This window comes from Ylistrum balloti, unplaced genomic scaffold, assembly GCF_031769215.1.
Source record: "Ylistrum balloti isolate Yb309-2 unplaced genomic scaffold, AGI_CSIRO_Ybal_v1 Utg370120, whole genome shotgun sequence".
NCBI lineage: Eukaryota > Metazoa > Mollusca > Bivalvia > Pectinida > Pectinidae > Ylistrum > Ylistrum balloti.
Window position 1 is genome coordinate 2,010,772 of NW_026782137.1, and position 18,058 is coordinate 2,028,829.

Here is an 18,058-nt window from a genome sequence, read left to right on the forward strand (position 1 = left end):
ACCAAAATATCAGTTTTTAAAGTTTCTACACTTCATGATTATCTTTCATTGTGTTAACAAATGCATTTATATTTAAAGTGTTTACAAGGCATGCAGCAATAACATAAATCATTTAATCACTTGTTACTCACTCGAACGCGCCATTCATGTACACCTTTTTTTTAACTTCAAATAGAACGCACCTCTAATTTAATAGTTTCGTTTTAGATGTGAATATTATTTAATTTACTGATTTCTATATAAATCAATATATTATACATGTTTCCTGAATGTGGTACAATATTTATTATCAAATCCTTTTAAATTAATCCTTCATTGTTGTTCCAGGTCATGTGACATATTTTATTCCAAAATGGCGGATGGTTTATTGTGACGCCCGAGTAGGTCGCCTCGGGGTTGATTTGTATAATAGGTATAATAAGGATATGTAGTTCTTTTGAAAGTTTTAGTCGTCGCTGAACTGACGAGGAGTATGGAAAGAAAGAGATCAGACGACATTGTGTCACTTGATTCGTGGAATGAAGCCATCTCGACACCTGAGAGTGAATCACCGAAATCTCCAGCGGATGCGTTCATGTCAATCATGGAGGAAGCGAACGGTGGTAAAACTTACGGGAAAAAACGATCTGCTGCTAGGAGAAATCATCGCAGTAGATCTCACAGTGACCGCGACAGGAATCAGGTGAAACAAACAAACGCATTGATACTAAGTCCTTCAAAGTTTCTTGACCAAAACAATACAACTAGTTCGACAGAAACGTCAACAGGTGCTTTTGAGTCACGAGATCCTGACGTATTTCAGGACACATTAATAGAACGAGATACACTTAATGGTGCATCTGCTAAAACTAAGCGTGAAAATGAATTTGGGAAGAAAGTTTCCGAACAATCTCGTCTGAGTTCAGTGATATCTAATGAAGATAACCGACAAGCAAAGATAGTTCAGGGTTGGGTAGGAGAGGTAAAGGAAGATGGATCCCAAAATACTTGTCAAAGACATAGATATCAGAAACATAAACACCACCAACAATCGTATGATCGCTGTCAACAGCAACAGTCTGGCAGTGGTAAACCCAAAGTGATGTCACAGTCATGGCAGACACAACCTCATCAATATCATCCTCAGCACCATCCACGTCATTACCACCACTCACGACAAAACCAATGGATGGGCCATGAGCGACTCAACAATGTTTTGCAATATCCCTCAACAGCTACATATCCCCCATCTGCCAGAAATACATCCCATTCCTCTCAGAATGACGAAGATATTGACCAAAGCGAAAAAATGAAAAACAAAATATTGTCTGTTTGGAACAATGTCCGATATGGTATGCTTTATATTATATTGTGGCTCAAGAATTAGATTTTAAAACACATTTAGCATCCTGGTACATATCTATACTTGTTGATGGCAAAGAATCATTTCCAAATGAGTGGTTACAATACATACCTACCCACTGATATTAGAGGATAAGAATTTGTACTGATATGAAGTGGCTGATATTTTCATGAAATATATTATTGAGTAATGTATATTGCTTAAGTCATAAGTTGACAATATGTATTCCTTATCTTAGAAAAAAGGGAAAAAATCAAAACAATAGACAACTACTATACTGTATAGTAAAATGTTTTTAGATATGTCATTATTTACTGAATGCTATAATAATATGGTATTCATCATAAAACATGTCTGCACATGCTCAATTTTCATTTTTGTAGGTTGGACACTAAAGACTAAAACCAATTTTAAATGTGATAGTCCCATATTTCTTCTTGGCCAGTGCTACCATATCAGACCAAGTGGTAAGGATGAGAATATTAACAATTCACAGTTTAAATGTGTGCCAAACTACTTTCATTATAATCAAGATAATTAACTAAAATTTGAAAAGTTTTTCAATGTGCTTTTTAAGCATTGGATACTGTTATACAGTTCATAAAGATGTTTCCCAAAAATGTTTAAGGGAGCATAAAGTTGTCATTTTATATGTCCATCTATCTTTTTCGTCCATCCTTTTGCGTCCAGTGCAGAACTTTCTTCACGAATAAGCATTGGCCATGCTAAGATGATGTGCTGTGCATGCATGTGTCTTAATTACAAAGTTGTTGGCCTTTGTTGAAATTTTGTGTCACAAGCATAACTTCAAATTGCTTGCATTTAAACTAGGACATTGAAACTTTGTGTAAACATTGGTCATATTAAGAGAAAAGACCCCTAATCCTTTTAATTACTGAATTATTTTGCCCTTTGTTATTATTAATTTTTTTTCTTTTTTTGGTGTTCAGAGCATAACTTTGCATGCATTTAAACTAGAATAATGAGACTTGCTATTCATTTGTCATACTAAGACAATGTGCAGTATACCAAAGTGAGGGCCTGAAAACCCTTAATTACAGAATGATTGCTCTATGTTAAAATTTTGTGTCCAATGAAATTGTGTACATGGATCATTCATCATTTTTACTGATACTCTTGTCTATATATTTGATGCTTTGGAATTACTATCAGTTTTTTAATATAAGTTAAACAATTAATAGCAATGCCTAGGTAAGTGGATGTTGTAAAACCTTTGAAAGTAAAAGTGATCAAATTACATTCCTGTTTCTGTAATGAATTACAAATAACTGTTTCAGATGATAATCCACTTCCTGGTGAAAAAATATGCATGGTCCCAACTGTGGAAAAATTTAAACAGGACTTCTCTAGCCAGCTGTGGTTCACCTATCGTCAAGACTTCCCAGCCATTGCTGGCACAAAGCTCACCTCTGACTGTGGATGGGGCTGCATGCTGAGAAGTGGTCAGATGATGGTAGCAAGAGCTTTTGTCAACCACTTTCTTGGCAGAGGTAGGACACTTGTGATATTTCTAAGATTTAGCTGATACTTGAAAAATTCCTGTGGTTCAAGTGAGTAGTGCAATATTACTGTCAAAAAACAGATTTCATATGTTAAAAAGGAGACAGGGATTTGATAAGATTGTTGATTAGATGTATAGGTCATGGGATTCCTGAGGTTCACTTGACACAAATCACAGGTGTTTACATGTGTAGAAAATGAAATCTGGCAGTGATTTGTGTGATGCCGATGTTTGAGTTTTGGACATCTGCATTTATTGTGGACTCACATTGAAAAATCCTACAAAAATTACTGTACTGGAGGTTCTGGTTTCACAAAAATAAAATATGGGACACATAGGATTCATTATTTTATTACTTTCTTATGCTTTACCATTGTCTTCATCAGCTGTGAAAAATAAACATGTTTAATAAATATACAATTCAAGGCTTCAGATTATAATGGCACTGAACAAAATACACGGTCGCTTCTGTGGTAGAAGCTATTTTCTGATGTAAAGTAAGTCCAAATGTTTTGATATGACTCAACTATGGGCAAATTTAACTTAAAAGACTTTTAAATTAATTGAGCTCTTATTTACAGATTGGAATGTGTTTAGAGATCAGTCAGTTGGAGAAGAAACATTTAGAAAACAAATCATTCGATGGTTTGGAGATTTTCCTAGTGAACAATCCCCTTTCTCTATTCATCACTTGGTGGAAATTGGAAAGAAACTTGGAAAAGATCCAGGTGATTGGTATGGGCCTTCCTCTGTTGCACACATTTTGAGGTAATGATATTAAAAATATATCACTTCACAACATAAGCAGTCAGATATTACATCAATCAAACTCTAGTTTTAGTTCTCTTGAGGAAAAAAGGAGTGCTACCTGATGATGGTTTCTTGTTGTGCTGGGTAAACCCAGCACATGCATGATAAGATCTGATAGGAATTTTCATCCTAAGGTGATTTGTTGAAAGAAATTCTCTTTTAAACAGAGGTTTGCAAAGTTAGAAATAAATCACTTTAACAAGACTCATAATTTTCTTATGAAAAAGAATTACCAGTGGTAGATTTAAAATTTCTTTTATGGCACAACCTAGAATGTAAGTACCAAAATTCTGGAATCATGTTTTTTCTTTTGGCTTTCGCCATTGTCATTTCTTCATTGTCAGTAGTCTGAATCTACATGCCATGACTATTTGTCTTCATTCTGCAGCCAAACATGTTGTTACATACCATCCTAGTTTGTATCTTTCATTTTAACAGAGATGCGATGCTTAGAGGTTACTCAGCTCAGCCAGTCCTAGCCAATATCTGTTTATATGTGGCACAAGACAGCACAGGTAGGAAAAAAGAAACTTGTTAAATTGTTCTCTTCATTAATTGCTCTGTCAGGAATTCATCAATACAAAGTGCTACCACACCTTTAAGATTCTGTAGAAAATAAAATACATCTTTTCATCATAATTTTTTAGCATTGTTTAAAGTCAATTCTGTCAAAGGTTTTTCAGTATCATTGATGAAAGCAAAAAGCTGACGTTAGAACATCAGTGTCTTAGCTATGTATAAAAAAAGAAAATTTATTCCACATTTATCATGTTTAATAGCCATAAATTGAGAATTATACTGAATTTTCTCTGTTTTTATCCTCAGTGTATAAGCAGGATATTTATGACATGTGTTGTAAAAGATCAAGAAGTGTTACACATCTAACAAGCTCCACAGAATCAGAAACCGAAGGGGCAAAAAATAAGTCGCCCTCAGAAGAGGAGGATGAGTGGAAAAGAGCAGTGATAATTTTAGTGCCAATACGTCTGGGGAGCGAGGAAATGAATCCAGTATACGGACCATGCATCAAAAGCCTTCTCGCTCAGGACAACTGTATTGGTGTTATAGGTGGGAAACCTAAACACTCACTCTACTTCATAGGTTTCCAGGGTAAGTCATTTATTCATATAATTATTGTGTGGTCTATTTTCTTTGTCACATCTGTTTGAATGCTTCAAACCTTGCTTTAAATGCTTGAAGCTTTTGGATATCAATTTTGATTTGAAAATTGGAAATGAAAGCATTGGACCTGCATTCTGAATTAAAAATGTTATTCCTCTCATTCAGATGACAAACTGATCTACCTTGACCCTCATTACTGTCAGGATGCTGTAGACACGAGGGAGAGAAACTTTCCTGTACAGGTAGGACAATTTCTTCACTGATATTTCAAAAAATCCAGTTCAGAGCTTTGTAAGTAATTCTTGTAATTTTTTTTAAAGAGAAAGCAACCATATAGTGGTCAACGGTCTAGACAGCCCAGAATTATTCCATGAAAAATGAATGCACATGTACCCTATGTTGGATATGTTACACAAAAATCTCTAAACGCATAATTTTGGAATTTCCTGTCAATCATAGAGCAATGAACCAGTGATAAGATAAGATTCTAACATGTACTTAATAGTGTAACATTTCAGGAAATATATGCATGTAACAACCCTGCTGTTTGCAGAAATTCTGAAAACTGACAATATTAAGTCAGTTAGATTTTGACAGCTACAAGTGGCCTAGTCATTCTGCATGTGCAGGTTCAGTGGGTTTAACCATTTCAAATGCTTATGCATTCCCAACAGCTGGCAGTTCTCTACCAATAACTTATTTCAAAGTAATATCTTTGAGAAATGTATGAAAGTAAATGTGTAAAAAATTTAGTTCATGTTAAGGTGTTTGTTTATTTACAGTCTTATCATTGTTTATCACCGAGGAAAGTTGCTTTATCAAAGATGGATCCCAGCTGTACTGTAGGTTTCTACTGTAAAACCAAGAAGGAGTTTGAAACTTTTGTTTCACAGTCTGAAGCGGTAAGCAATGTACAGGCCACACCAGGCTTGACACAGATTAAGAAACATGCATAAGACTTTATTTTTTTTATTTTTTGATATTCTTGAAATTGAATACAAGATTAAAGATTTCCTAGTCAATTGATAAAAAATACTAAATAAGAATAGTGGACCAATATTAATCTTTGTATACTATAAATGTACCCTTTCTCCATTTCAATTCCACAGATGGTGTCACCACCCAAACAGAAACTGTCTTATCCGATGTTTGTGTTCAGTGATGGACGTGGCTCAGAGCTTACTCTTGACAGTCTGAACCTTGAGGAAGACAAACTGTTACGTATCCGACATGTCAAAACAGATCAATATGGTCGTGTACGGTCATCAACGGTTGATTCAGAGGAATTTGTGGTGTTGTAGTTTTGAGAAACCAATGAGATATGTAAATAAGAATAGATAATCTCCTTTTAATTTTCAATCCATGGAGATTTGGATGTTTTTGTGATATTAACTGCATTTCTTTAAAATATTGCAATTTATCAAATTCTGTGGATTTGCTAGCAAGCAAGGAAAAAAGAATCACATGTGACGTGTGTTCTTTAGTTTTCACCAGTGGTGAAATTTCTTAACTGTAGCAAGTTTAGCATTAAACCATAGTTACAAATGTTGATATTAACAACCAAACATTTCATATCATTTCATAATTTCTGAAATTAACACGCATTAATTTTATTGAGTTGAACAAATGTAACAAGATAAATTGCTAAATTGATTATATTTATTTATTTTTGATATGTATTGGAGATGCATATGCATGGTTTGATGGTAGAGAGTTTATACATTAGGTAACATATTGTACAAGGACATGTTGTCTGTGTAAGTTTAGGGAAGGTGATTAATAGATATTTGAGGGATTTAAAGTTTGATAATTTCAGAGATACCTCTACTGTATATCTGTATGATGAAATTCTTTCTTATAATAATTTTGTTGTAGTTTTCATTTTTGAGGGTTTAGAGAGGGGGATGAGTGGGTTGGTGTGGGGAGGGGCTGAGGATGAGGTAGAAGGATGGAGAATTGCGGCGAAGGGTATTGGGGAGGGGCATAAATGATTCCATTCATTCACATGACAGTGATTCTACCAGCATCAATATTCTGATTTCGGTTTCCATGGTTTTAGTCTCTGAGCTTAAAATATGTTGTGGAGCCATGAAATGGTATGATAGCAATATTCTGTGATTTTGTAGATATTATTTTTGTTTATTTAAAGCTTTGTTTTGAAATGCATTATTGGTTGATACAAACTATTACATTGTATCCAAGGGATACTGGTTACATAGCTACAGATTTTATGTAGCATATTATATACATACCTAAATGTATTGTTTTTGTAATTGTTTCTTATTTATGACAATTTTCTCAAATGTTAATTAAAAATTCAACTTGTTATTAAGCTAATAAAAAAATGTTTGATGTTACAGGTTTTTTCCCCGATTTTGTGCTTGTTTGACATAAATGCCAACTATTTTAGATGTAATGAAACACAGGGACTAAGCATGACTATATATACCTATATATAGACCATAAGTTGGGAATTGGTGCCAAGTCCCTGTGTGTAGAAGACAACCCGAACCCTTGGGTAATCAACCTATAAATGCACACCTTTTCAACAAAGAAGAATTTCTTTAAACATGTTTAAGTTTTTGGAGATAAGTTACAATGAGGATGCTATTTGACTTGTAAGAGCCTTTCCTCATACAAAACAATTAATAGTGACAAAGTTCAGATGGAGTTTTGTGTGAAACATCAGTATGTTCTACACCAACATCTGCCAATGATGTCAACTTATCTTATAGATATCTGTCTCAACTTTGTTACAATTATTTCAGCAAATCTTGACAAAGTGTAATGATTACCTTAAAGGGACATTACTTCATTGAAGAAATTTTAAGTTGAAAATGAAACTACATACACCTGTATTTTTCTAAAGTAGTGAAAGTTCTTAATTTTATTAGAATCACTGTTAAATCTGAAAGGTAACCTAAAGTCCTTAAATTACAAAAAATTTGAAGTGTAAACTTTCACTAGAAATACAAAGATTAATCCCACCAGCAAGTTTATACATTGTTTATGAGCATTCACATTCAAGTTGTTGTTATTTACAAACAAATCAAATGGCTGATGGTGACGGTTCACTGATTCGCTGGAAGAGCTCAACCGTAAGATCACTAAAATCTGAGTCAGATAAACAACAAAATGGACAGTGTTGTGAGAGACAGAAATGTTTATTTAACATTTGTGAAGCTGTTCACAGGTGGCAAATGGAGCCAACTCTTTTCAGATGAATGACAGAAATTGGCTGTGCTTCAATTAGACTGCCATACGTAATGTAGTTTTACTGGCTACTATTCAGGCATGGATACTAATTTACTATGGTAACCACTTTATGTAATGGCATAATGTACCGGTACATGTCTTTACTATAATCTATTCTGAAAATCTGACCATATTTTAACTTCTCTATACATGACACAAATGGCTGAAGGGTTGGAAATCCCCCATGTTGTGCTTTGTCTGTTATCACATGATATCTAATTGAAGCCGATGCAGGAGATATTGAATATTCAGGTAACAGCACATAAAGATAGTGTTTAGACACTATATAAACATGTTCTGTTCATTTTCATCCTTAGTTAATCACTGTCAAACACATGCACTGGACTGATGTTGTAACGAAGATATGTTCTGCTGAGGGAGAAATCAACTGAAATTAATGCACACCTTTGATCATTCCCTTGTACCCTTGATGACTTATGACTTGCTATCACTGAGTATAGTTTCTGTTCCCTACTTTGTATGGATAGTTGTGGCCAAATTTGGTCAAAATTCATTAAACCATTTAAAAAAAAACTGGAAATGTTGATTACTTATACAAAAAGCAATAGATCTTCCCAACACTTTCTGTTAGGTGATTAATATTGCCATTCATCAATGGGACAATATCTACCAATAGGAAGAGTCACAGAGACAAAAAACCTGCAACTAGAAACTCAGGTCATCTTGTGAAAATGGATCATGCCCTGACTTGTCAGTTGTACAATGCCTTAACCATGGACCTGTTTATGTTTTATTTTTAACATTGCAGGCATAGATTGTGACAAACCTGCACTAAGCTAGAAAAGATAAGTAGATCTGTTTTTATATCATAAACAAGCTGCCCTTGGTCAGCTGTTCTGAGGAATGAAAGTGGCTCTGACATAACGATTTATGATACAAGTTTTCGTCATCCAGCATTTTGATTCTTGTTTATAAAAAGCGATGAAGAGTAAGGGACTTCGATATACATTGTATGCATTCCAACATCCTGTGTGTAACTTAACTATTGTAAAACAAAATCTAAAAAATCTTAATCCAATAGGATTAAAAGGCTACATTGTCTAATTTAATGTAGTTTAATGTAGTTAATTGCCGACATAATTGGCTGACCATGTGTTCAGTATTCATAGAAATTGTCTCATCACTACATCCAAGTATTCTGACAGAATGTGTTATTCTAATTAAATGATAAATTAAAACGTCCGTAATACATTAATGTTATATGACATCCAGACTTAATGAAAACCTCTAGTACATTCTTGTATTTTAGAATCCTTTCAAAAAGTGAAATAATGATAAAATCTGAGTTCTGATGATAATCTGATATTGTCTAATATAATATAAGATATAAGATATTGTCTAATATGTCAAAAAGGATATACCAGTTAAGAAAGATGTTTTCAAGATCTCTTCATTGTAATAATTACAACATGTTCGAAAATTACAACAAAATGATTTTTCAGTATTTGGCTGGTCTACTAAATGAAAACCCTTGATAAAAAATAAACAACAATTGTCTAATATTAATTTTCTTTAATATGCAATGTCTTTCTTTAAAAAATCACTGAAAACATATACAGCACTTTCTCCCAAATAACAATACAAATTCCTCCTTAGGATTTGTAATACTTTACATGTTCCTCTCCTTGAGGTTTTAACACAGTCTCATCATGAAGATTCACTATCCATCCTGGTTCAAGCCCATAAAATATCTGACGTGGATCTTTCCTTGTAGACAACATTTCAAATTTCTCATCATTTTTTATATCAGGCAATTCGTATCCATACTTCTGAGAAAGTTCCATCCGAGCCTTTTTAATATTTTCAGGGTTTGCTAAATATCCCCGATTTTTTGCATCAGTGTAATATTTGAAAACGTCAGTTGGTGGAACCTTACATCTGGGAATGGGTATTCCTTTCATAAAGAAATTCTTTGGGGATACTGCAGCCATTAGAGATGGTATGTCAAAAAAGCGAGTTGTGATTGTTCCTCCATTTCTCTCGATGGCTGCAATGGTAAGCTCATCGGCCCACTGCACTTCAATATTGATCTGTGCTGCAAACATGTCAGCTCCCTGTTGTTATAAAAATACAAGATCAATTGACTGTTCAGCAATGTTAAAAAAAATAATTCTGTAGAAATAAACTTGTCTTTGAATGAAAATGCCCAAGCCTAATATTTTTCATTCTTATTTTTGTTTACTGTAAATATGTTAACCAACTTCTGTCAAAGTTCTCTAATAGTTCAAACAGCTCTTTTACAACTACTGAAAGTCAAGTATGTTTGGTCTTAAAGAGAAAATGGGAAATGGGATAATTTCTGTGATTTTTCAACTTGTTCTGACCTCTTCTGTTAGATGGACACCATACTGCTTCTGAATTGGTTCGACCCTGAAAAGTCCAGTGTTACAAAGTGATGACAGGTCTATTGGCTCATTGCTGTCCACACGGTTTAGGTCAATCATTCGCTGAAGCTGTAGCAGGGTTAATGGAACATACTCCTTTCGTACACTGCAACACAAAACACTCATTGTAGCTTCAACAAAGCAGCACTTCATTCATGTTTGTGTTGACCAGCTAAGTAGCTTTTTCTACCAAGGCTTAGTTTTACTAAAACCAGTGCCCACATGAATAATAGTGAAATATTGTCATTTGTTATGAAAGATGCCCTGAAATTTTTGTTCTATTTTGGGGAATAGAGTTAGTGTTGCATGCAACACATGTCCCCTGCTGTAAATTACTGTATTTATCAGCAAATAAGCCCCATGTCTGCTAATAAGCCCACCAATGTTCTGTGGTAAAGCAAATGGGAGCAAATGCTACTTAACTGTTTGCAATAAGCTAACCCTTTAGTATAGATCTGAGTTTATATGTTGGCCCCATGATCTAATTGCAGTATAAATACATTATTTTTTCAAGTAATGTAGAACTTGTTCTGTATCAGAAGTGTCTTGTTTTATTATTTATAAGCTTCCAGTGTATCAAGTTTCAACCAAATCCATCAATCCGTTCTCAAATTATTGTCTGAAATCTAAATTATGACAAGATTCTATTTTTAGTAACAGTGACCTTTGTAGTTGATCTTTTGACCCCAAACAAAATCCCACACTATATTGCCTTATAAACTACCATTGTATGAAGTTTCATCCAAATCCATTAATCCATTCTCAAGTTATTGTCCGGAAACTAAAATGTGACAACAATTTCTATCTTTAGTAACAGTGACCTTTGCAGTTGATCTTTTGACTCCAAACAAAATCTCACACTATATTGCTTTATAAACTACCATTGTATGAAGTTTGATCCAAATCCATCAATCTGTTCTCAAGTTATTGTCTGGAAACCAACATCCGGACAGACAGATGGAGACAAACACTATAGTACCCTCCGGTTTCACTGGCAGGGGACTAATAAAGAAATGAACAAAAAATAAAAACACGTGAAAGTAAGATATTGTAGCAGCTAGCTATGCACAACTTACTGATGCCTGTGGTAATATGGCTCCTTTGGGATGAGTAAATGAAAGGGCGTGTTGTTGCCCTCAAATCCTATCCTAGGTAAAGTGTCTCTGGCTCCTTGACCCTTCATACCTCGCCCATGAGTGTTACCTCTTTTAGCATCACGTCTGCGGTTCACCTGATAAAAGTGATGAGCATAGAATGGGTAAATAATTTTCGTACAGCATGTAAATGTGCACATTTGTTCCTCCAACTAGCTGTGGATTGTGATTTTTCATTTATTTGTCAAGTAATGTGAGATTTGTCATGCTTTTGCTGGTCTAAATACAGCACTTCCGATTAACTTTGTTTTGCAAGCAAAACATAATCTGTAAGGCTCTTGTCAAAGAAAATGGACACCAGGTAATCCAAGGGACCAATTAGATTATGCATTTCCAAATATTAAGAGAAAATATTGTTGAATGAGATTATAATTTAAACATTGAATACAGCTTATAGTTGTGATTCCCCCATGACCTGTTATCTGCTAGTTTACATTTATTTACTTAGGAAGCAGTCATTATTAAGGAATATGGGTCAATAAGCCTATATTAAGCCTTTTTCACCTAAGTTTTCAATGGCAAAAATACCATAAAATTACCTAAAATAAGATTAATATATATATTTCAAATTAATTTAAATTTTCTATTTTTGAAGTGAAAGTACAAGGGAAGTGTTCACATTTTTCAATTCAGTAGAATATATTGGCTTTTCAACATTATTTATAGTGTTTTGGGCTTTATCTATGTTAAGATTTTTTTATACCTGGAAAGGCTCCACAGGGTCGCCTAGCAAAGCAAGCCCTAAGCATAAAGTGTGAGGAAAAATGAATGAAATATTTCACACATACTATCAGTCATAAAGTTGTGAAATGGAAGTGGAAGTCTCAGTAATGCTTTGTGCCAACACAGCTACAAGTAGTTACCTTCACCCAAACGCTTCATGTGTGCAGATAACAAGGGTCTACTTGAACAAGATTAAGCAATTAGTATTATCTTTCCCAGCAAACCTGTTGAGATTGTCCGAAATAATAAACTAAGTAAAACGAAAAACCATTAACTAGTTAGGAACACAATAAATGCAATATTCAGGGAAGAAAGAGTTCCTTACACATAAGGTTAAATAATTATCATTGCCGAATATTTTGTCATGTTTGTTTCCCACAATGAAATATATCAGTGCTAACACTCCACTTGCTCCATATGAATTTATCATCATTCATATTATAGAAGATATTTCAAAATTGTTCTTAATAACAACAGTAAGGAAGCTAGATGAGTATACAAAATTATGTTCCCGCTCGTCTTCAAACCAAGAAGTAAACACCACTGAATAACAACGTCAATATGCGTGCCCATACCTGGAAATGGTGTACAACGACAAAATTCATTCGTTTTTCCAACTTACTAAATTCGTTGTTCATATTTGCGATCTGCACACCAGTATCGCGACCAGGTACGGTTCATTTGTTTACATTTGCCCTATATACATAGAGCCAGATTGGCCGGTGCTCCAGTACTTACCTATGGAATATATCTTGTTTGAAGTCCCCCCCCCCCTCCACCCACACAAGAAAACACAATTTTGTGTTATGTGGGATTGCTAGGATCTCATTAGAAATAATTCTGAACAGCTGTGCAGTATACCTTATGAGGTTTAGATCCAGGCATATCTTTAAGATTCCCTAGAGATACTCTGGGGAATTTCCTTAAGAGAGTCAAAGCCTTGTCTACGACCTTGCCGGACATGTTGGATGATGGACCAACTCAAGGAAACGCTTAGATTTTGCGTTAGGTTAAATCGCTTCGCCGACTAAGCTTATTGGCAAAGCGTTTTGGAACTCTCTAATGTTTACATGTGATACCATGCCTGAGCATGAAAAGACAAACTAGTTAACACTAACAAAATTACTGGGGAGTGGAGATCAGATAATTTGTTAAGATGGTATTCAGTAAGTATTGTTTATATTATATTATATTTAAAGGCAATGTCCATTTGATCCCTCTTACCTATCTGTAATCGTCGTTTTTCTAGAAGATTCGATTATCAACACTGCTTTTGTTTGTTTTAATGCACCGTCTTCTCATTGTCTAAGCTTTCATGCATCTGATAGAAAATTAAATATATATGAATACAACAGAATGTCTCAGACTTTCATGACAATGATGAATCAATCAACAAGGCAAAGTTCTTGCCAATAGAGGAGACAAGACTGAGCAAAATACAAAAAGGCTGCATCAGTTGAAAATCTAGTTCTCATGAAAGTTAGTGATCCTTGAGGCCAGAGAACGTATTCTCTATATCAAGAGCAGTTAATTCTTACTTCAACGTTCATGATGAACTGGCAGTGAAAATCAGTGAAATATTTTGTGGAGAACGTGCAGTGGTACCATTATCATTCCGACCCACATTGGAAAGTTTGTATTCACTCATCACACCTAGAGGTAGAATGTTGTTTGTGACGAGCCTGTGAGGCTGTGCATTTGCCGAACATGAACTCTGAAATATAGGAAAACATTGAACAGTGTGACACATATTGAAAATACAAAAGGTCTCAGCCAAAGGAAACCCTCATATCGCATGATGTTCCAGACCGGCCTCGGGCCAATCTTGGATGCAACCTATTCTTGTTTGACATCTTGAATATCTGATCATGGTGGACTACTACTCAAACTGCTCTGAAGTAGACTACCTTTGAGACATAAAATCAGTGACTGTTGTGCTTTCACTTAGTGCCAGACACGGAATTCCAGTCAATGTTGTTAGTGACAACAGACCACAATTTCATGCAGAAGAGTTTCGAAAATTCTCACATGAATCAGGGTTTCGGAAACATGACCTCATCTCAGTTAAAACATTAATGCTTCTGGTTGATGATCACATTTGTTTATGATCTTATTGGACCAAATTTTCTACAGATTTGTTATCAATCTGAGGATTGAAACACTATGCTATTTTTCAAACAGAATGAACAAAACAAGGGTAAAATAAACAAATGAATATTTAAAGGGAGAGCCTGGAGTAAGTGGAAGGAAATTAAAATGAATAATCTGGCATCGTAGAAGCATTTATTCCACACAGAGATTGAATACAAAAGTGTGAAAAACATTAAATATGGTTGTAATTTTGATTTGTTCTTTTCTTTTTAGTAACTGAAAACCTCATTAGGAAGCGAGCAGAGCACAACAACCTAGAGATTTCAACATTGGAAGAAGTGTCTCTCCATCAACAGGACATTGAAAAGTAGTTATTGCATTATTACATTTAAATCATAATGACACTGTATTTCTGTGAGGAATTTCATTCAGTTCTCTCTATGGTCTTTCCCTGTTTATTCTGAAATATGGTATATCTCTACTCATACACAGTGAAAGTATCCTCATTTGCTATGTAAAATGAAGTCTGATTCATTTTAGTCCAGAGAAACAGTATCAACCAGTGAAGCATGATATATCCTAGACATATGTAAAATACAAGGATTTTTATTTGAAAATTTCTTAAAATTACTCTCAAAATCCTCTGTAACTCAGTGTTTAGCAAACTTATATGTTGATTTCCTGAAACTAATTCTGTCACTAATCAAATTTCTTTCCTGGTTAGATATTGATATCTAAGTTTACAGGGTCGTCCTTGATTCTCAAAAACTTGCATTTTGACTTGTTAACTTGACAAAGGACCCTAAAAACTAATACAGTTTTACTCTGCACCATAATTGTTTTGAGTACATGGACTCATCCATTCATAAAATTTGAGGGTTCTGGTCAAAACCCTGAGTCTGTGCTCAACATAAATAAATTTTACTTACAGGATTGAGTATATTGACAAATGGTGTAAGGAGCTGAAGATTCTTTACTTACAGAGTAACCTTATCCCCAAAATAGGTGAGTTTTTACTTTTTATTGAAAATCCTAATTGTGGTACCATATTTATCTGTCAATAAGCCCCTGTCTGGTAATAAAACCATCCATATATATACATCATGTATACATGTTTTACACTGTCCACCAGAATTTTAACACAAACATTTTATTGCCCTGTAATAAGCCCATTGAATGATTTCCTGAACTTTAGTAAGAATTGTAGATGGATAGCAAGATAAGTATAGTAGATAGTAGTTATTTCAATTTGCAGAGCTGTTATATTTTTTAATTTTTTAATTTTGAACATAGTTTACCTGGTTTTGGATTCTGTACAATAACACTTAACTGTTTTAGCAGAGATTATGTTCTACAATTTTTATATGTTAGGAGAAAATCAATTTCAAATTAAACATGTCATCTTTACACAATGATTAAATCTTTTAATTTGGATTATAGTGCTATTCATAATTTATCGCTAAGTGTGATATAGGTTCATCATGTAAGAGAAGATTTTTAGCCCACTATCTTTAGATGATGGGTTATTCAAATCACCCGATATCCATCTGTAGGTTACCCTTGGTCTGTGATTGTTCACAGGTGGCCATCTCGAGTTTTCATAATGAAAGTTTGTTATCACTATTTCTTGAAAAGTACCAGATGGACCCTTCTCAAATTTCATATATAGGTTTCTCTTTGTCCTTAGTTGTCCCTGTTTGATTTTAGGACTGATTAGAAAATCAAAATGGCTGACAGGCAACCATTTTGAATTTGGCAGTTAAAGATTGCCAAGTGTTAGACTGTCAGGAATCTCCTCCAAGGAAAAGAGGTTTCTCTGTCCATCCCTTAAACTATCCGTTATCCAACATACTAGAAATAGAATACTGAGACAAATATATGCTGACAAACATGGAAACAAAATCACACAAATAACAACTTTCGTTTTTATTTTGACCGATTTTTAATCTACATTATACACTGTACAGAGAAAATCATAATGATAAATCATTGCCATAATGTATTTAAAATTGATCTGTGTAAACAAAAATGACCAGATACTGTCTTACAATAATATTAAACTTATCTTAAACTGTCAGTAGCAATCAGTCACATCTTTAACATCTTGAATTAAAAACTTCTGGTTTAGTACCTGTTTATGTTCTGTGCCTGAAGGCAGTCTTACCACAGCAAGATATAGATATCTTACCCTCACCAGAAATGTGGATATTTCACATTTTGTTAAAATAAGAGCAGAAACAGAGGAAAGAAGAGAAAAGAGAAAAATATCCACTTTGAAAGAACAAATAAAGATCAACCAAATGGTGGGTGCCAAGATCAATCAGAGATCCCTTGTTTTTTCTCTTTTTCAGAAAATGTTTCAAAGTTAAAGAAATTAGAATATCTTAATCTTGCTCTCAACAATGTAGAGAGGGTAGAGAATTTAGAAGGTAAGTTGATAATCATGATGTATTTGTTTAAGGGTATTTGGCTGCTGAGTATTTGTTTGGGAGTATGAGGCTGATGAGTATTTGTTTGGGAGTATGAGGCTGATGAGTATTTGTTTGGGAGTATTAGGCTGATGAGTATTTGTTTGGGAGTATCAGACTGATGAGTATTTGTTTGGGAGTATTAGACTGATGAGTATTTGTTTGGGAGTATCAGACTGATGAGTATTTGTTTGGGAGTATTAGGCTGATGAGTATTTGTTTGGGAGTATCAGACTGATGAGTATTTGTTTGGGAGTATTAGACTGATGAGTATTTGTTTGGGAGTATTAGGCTGATGAGTATTTGTTTGGGAGTATTAGACTGATGAGTATTTGTTTGGGAGTATTAGGCTGATGAGTATTTGTTTGGGAGTATGAGGCTGATGAGTATTTGTTTGGGAGTATTAGACTGATGAGTATTTGTTTGGGAGTATTAGGCTGATGAGTATTTGTTTGGGAGTATGAGGCTGATGAGTATTTGTTTGGGAGTATCAGACTGATGAGTATTTGTTTGGGAGTATTAGGCTGATGAGTATTTGTTTGGGAGTATGCTGGAGTATTTGTTTGGGAGTTTGGGATAGACTGATGAGTATTTGTTTGGGAGTATTAGACTGATGAGTATTTGTTTGGGAGTATTAGGCTGATGAGTATTTGTTTGGGAGTATTAGACTGATGAGTATTTGTTTGGGAGTATCAGACTGATGAGTATTTGTTTGGGAGTATCAGACTGATGAGTATTTGTTTGGGAGTATCAGACTGATGAGTATTTGTTTGGGAGTATTAGGCTGATGAGTATTTGTTTGGGAGTATTAGGCTGATGAGTATTTGTTTGGGAGTATCAGACTGATGAGTATTTGTTTGGGAGTATCAGACTGATGAGTATTTGTTTGGGAGTATCAGACTGATGAGTATTTGTTTGGGAGTATGAGGCTGATGAGTATTTGTTTGGGAGTATCAGACTGATGAGTATTTGTTTGGGAGTATCAGACTGATGAGTATTTGGGAGTATTAGGCTGATGAGTATTTGTTTGGGAGTATGAGACTGATGAGTATTTGTTTGGGAGTATCAGACTGATGAGTATTTGTTTGGGAGTATCAGACTGATGAGTATTTGGGAGTATCAGACTGATGAGTATTTGTTTGGGAGTATCAGACTGATGAGTATTT

General features: G+C 34.5%; 2 protein-coding genes across 2 annotated transcripts in view; one reads left to right on the forward strand and one right to left on the reverse strand.

Moving 5' to 3' along the window:
- Positions 1-397: 397 nt before the first annotated feature.
- LOC132550333 (uncharacterized) overlaps positions 398-18,058 on the forward strand; it is a 30,094-nt gene continuing 12,433 nt past the window's right edge. Inside the window, exons 1-13 of the mRNA XM_060214378.1 lie at positions 398-1,331; positions 1,726-1,809; positions 2,641-2,853; positions 3,446-3,632; positions 4,113-4,189; positions 4,500-4,784; positions 4,962-5,038; positions 5,579-5,698; positions 5,906-6,096; positions 12,553-12,587; positions 14,698-14,791; positions 15,356-15,429; positions 16,776-16,853. Of these exons, the coding sequence (XP_060070361.1) occupies positions 473-1,331; positions 1,726-1,809; positions 2,641-2,853; positions 3,446-3,632; positions 4,113-4,189; positions 4,500-4,784; positions 4,962-5,038; positions 5,579-5,698; positions 5,906-6,096; positions 12,553-12,587; positions 14,698-14,791; positions 15,356-15,429; positions 16,776-16,853 (2,374 nt within the window). The 5' untranslated portion in view covers positions 398-472. The remainder of the gene's footprint in view (positions 1,332-1,725; positions 1,810-2,640; positions 2,854-3,445; positions 3,633-4,112; positions 4,190-4,499; positions 4,785-4,961; positions 5,039-5,578; positions 5,699-5,905; positions 6,097-12,552; positions 12,588-14,697; positions 14,792-15,355; positions 15,430-16,775; positions 16,854-18,058) is intronic.
- LOC132550363 (large ribosomal subunit protein uL15m-like) lies at positions 9,571-13,296 on the reverse strand. The gene is made up of 4 exons (XM_060214413.1): positions 13,195-13,296; positions 11,533-11,687; positions 10,397-10,562; positions 9,571-10,126 (listed from the first exon to the last, which is right to left on the reverse strand). Exons 1-4 carry the CDS (start codon positions 13,294-13,296, stop codon positions 9,665-9,667), a joined length of 885 nt encoding a protein of 294 aa, XP_060070396.1. The 3' UTR covers positions 9,571-9,664.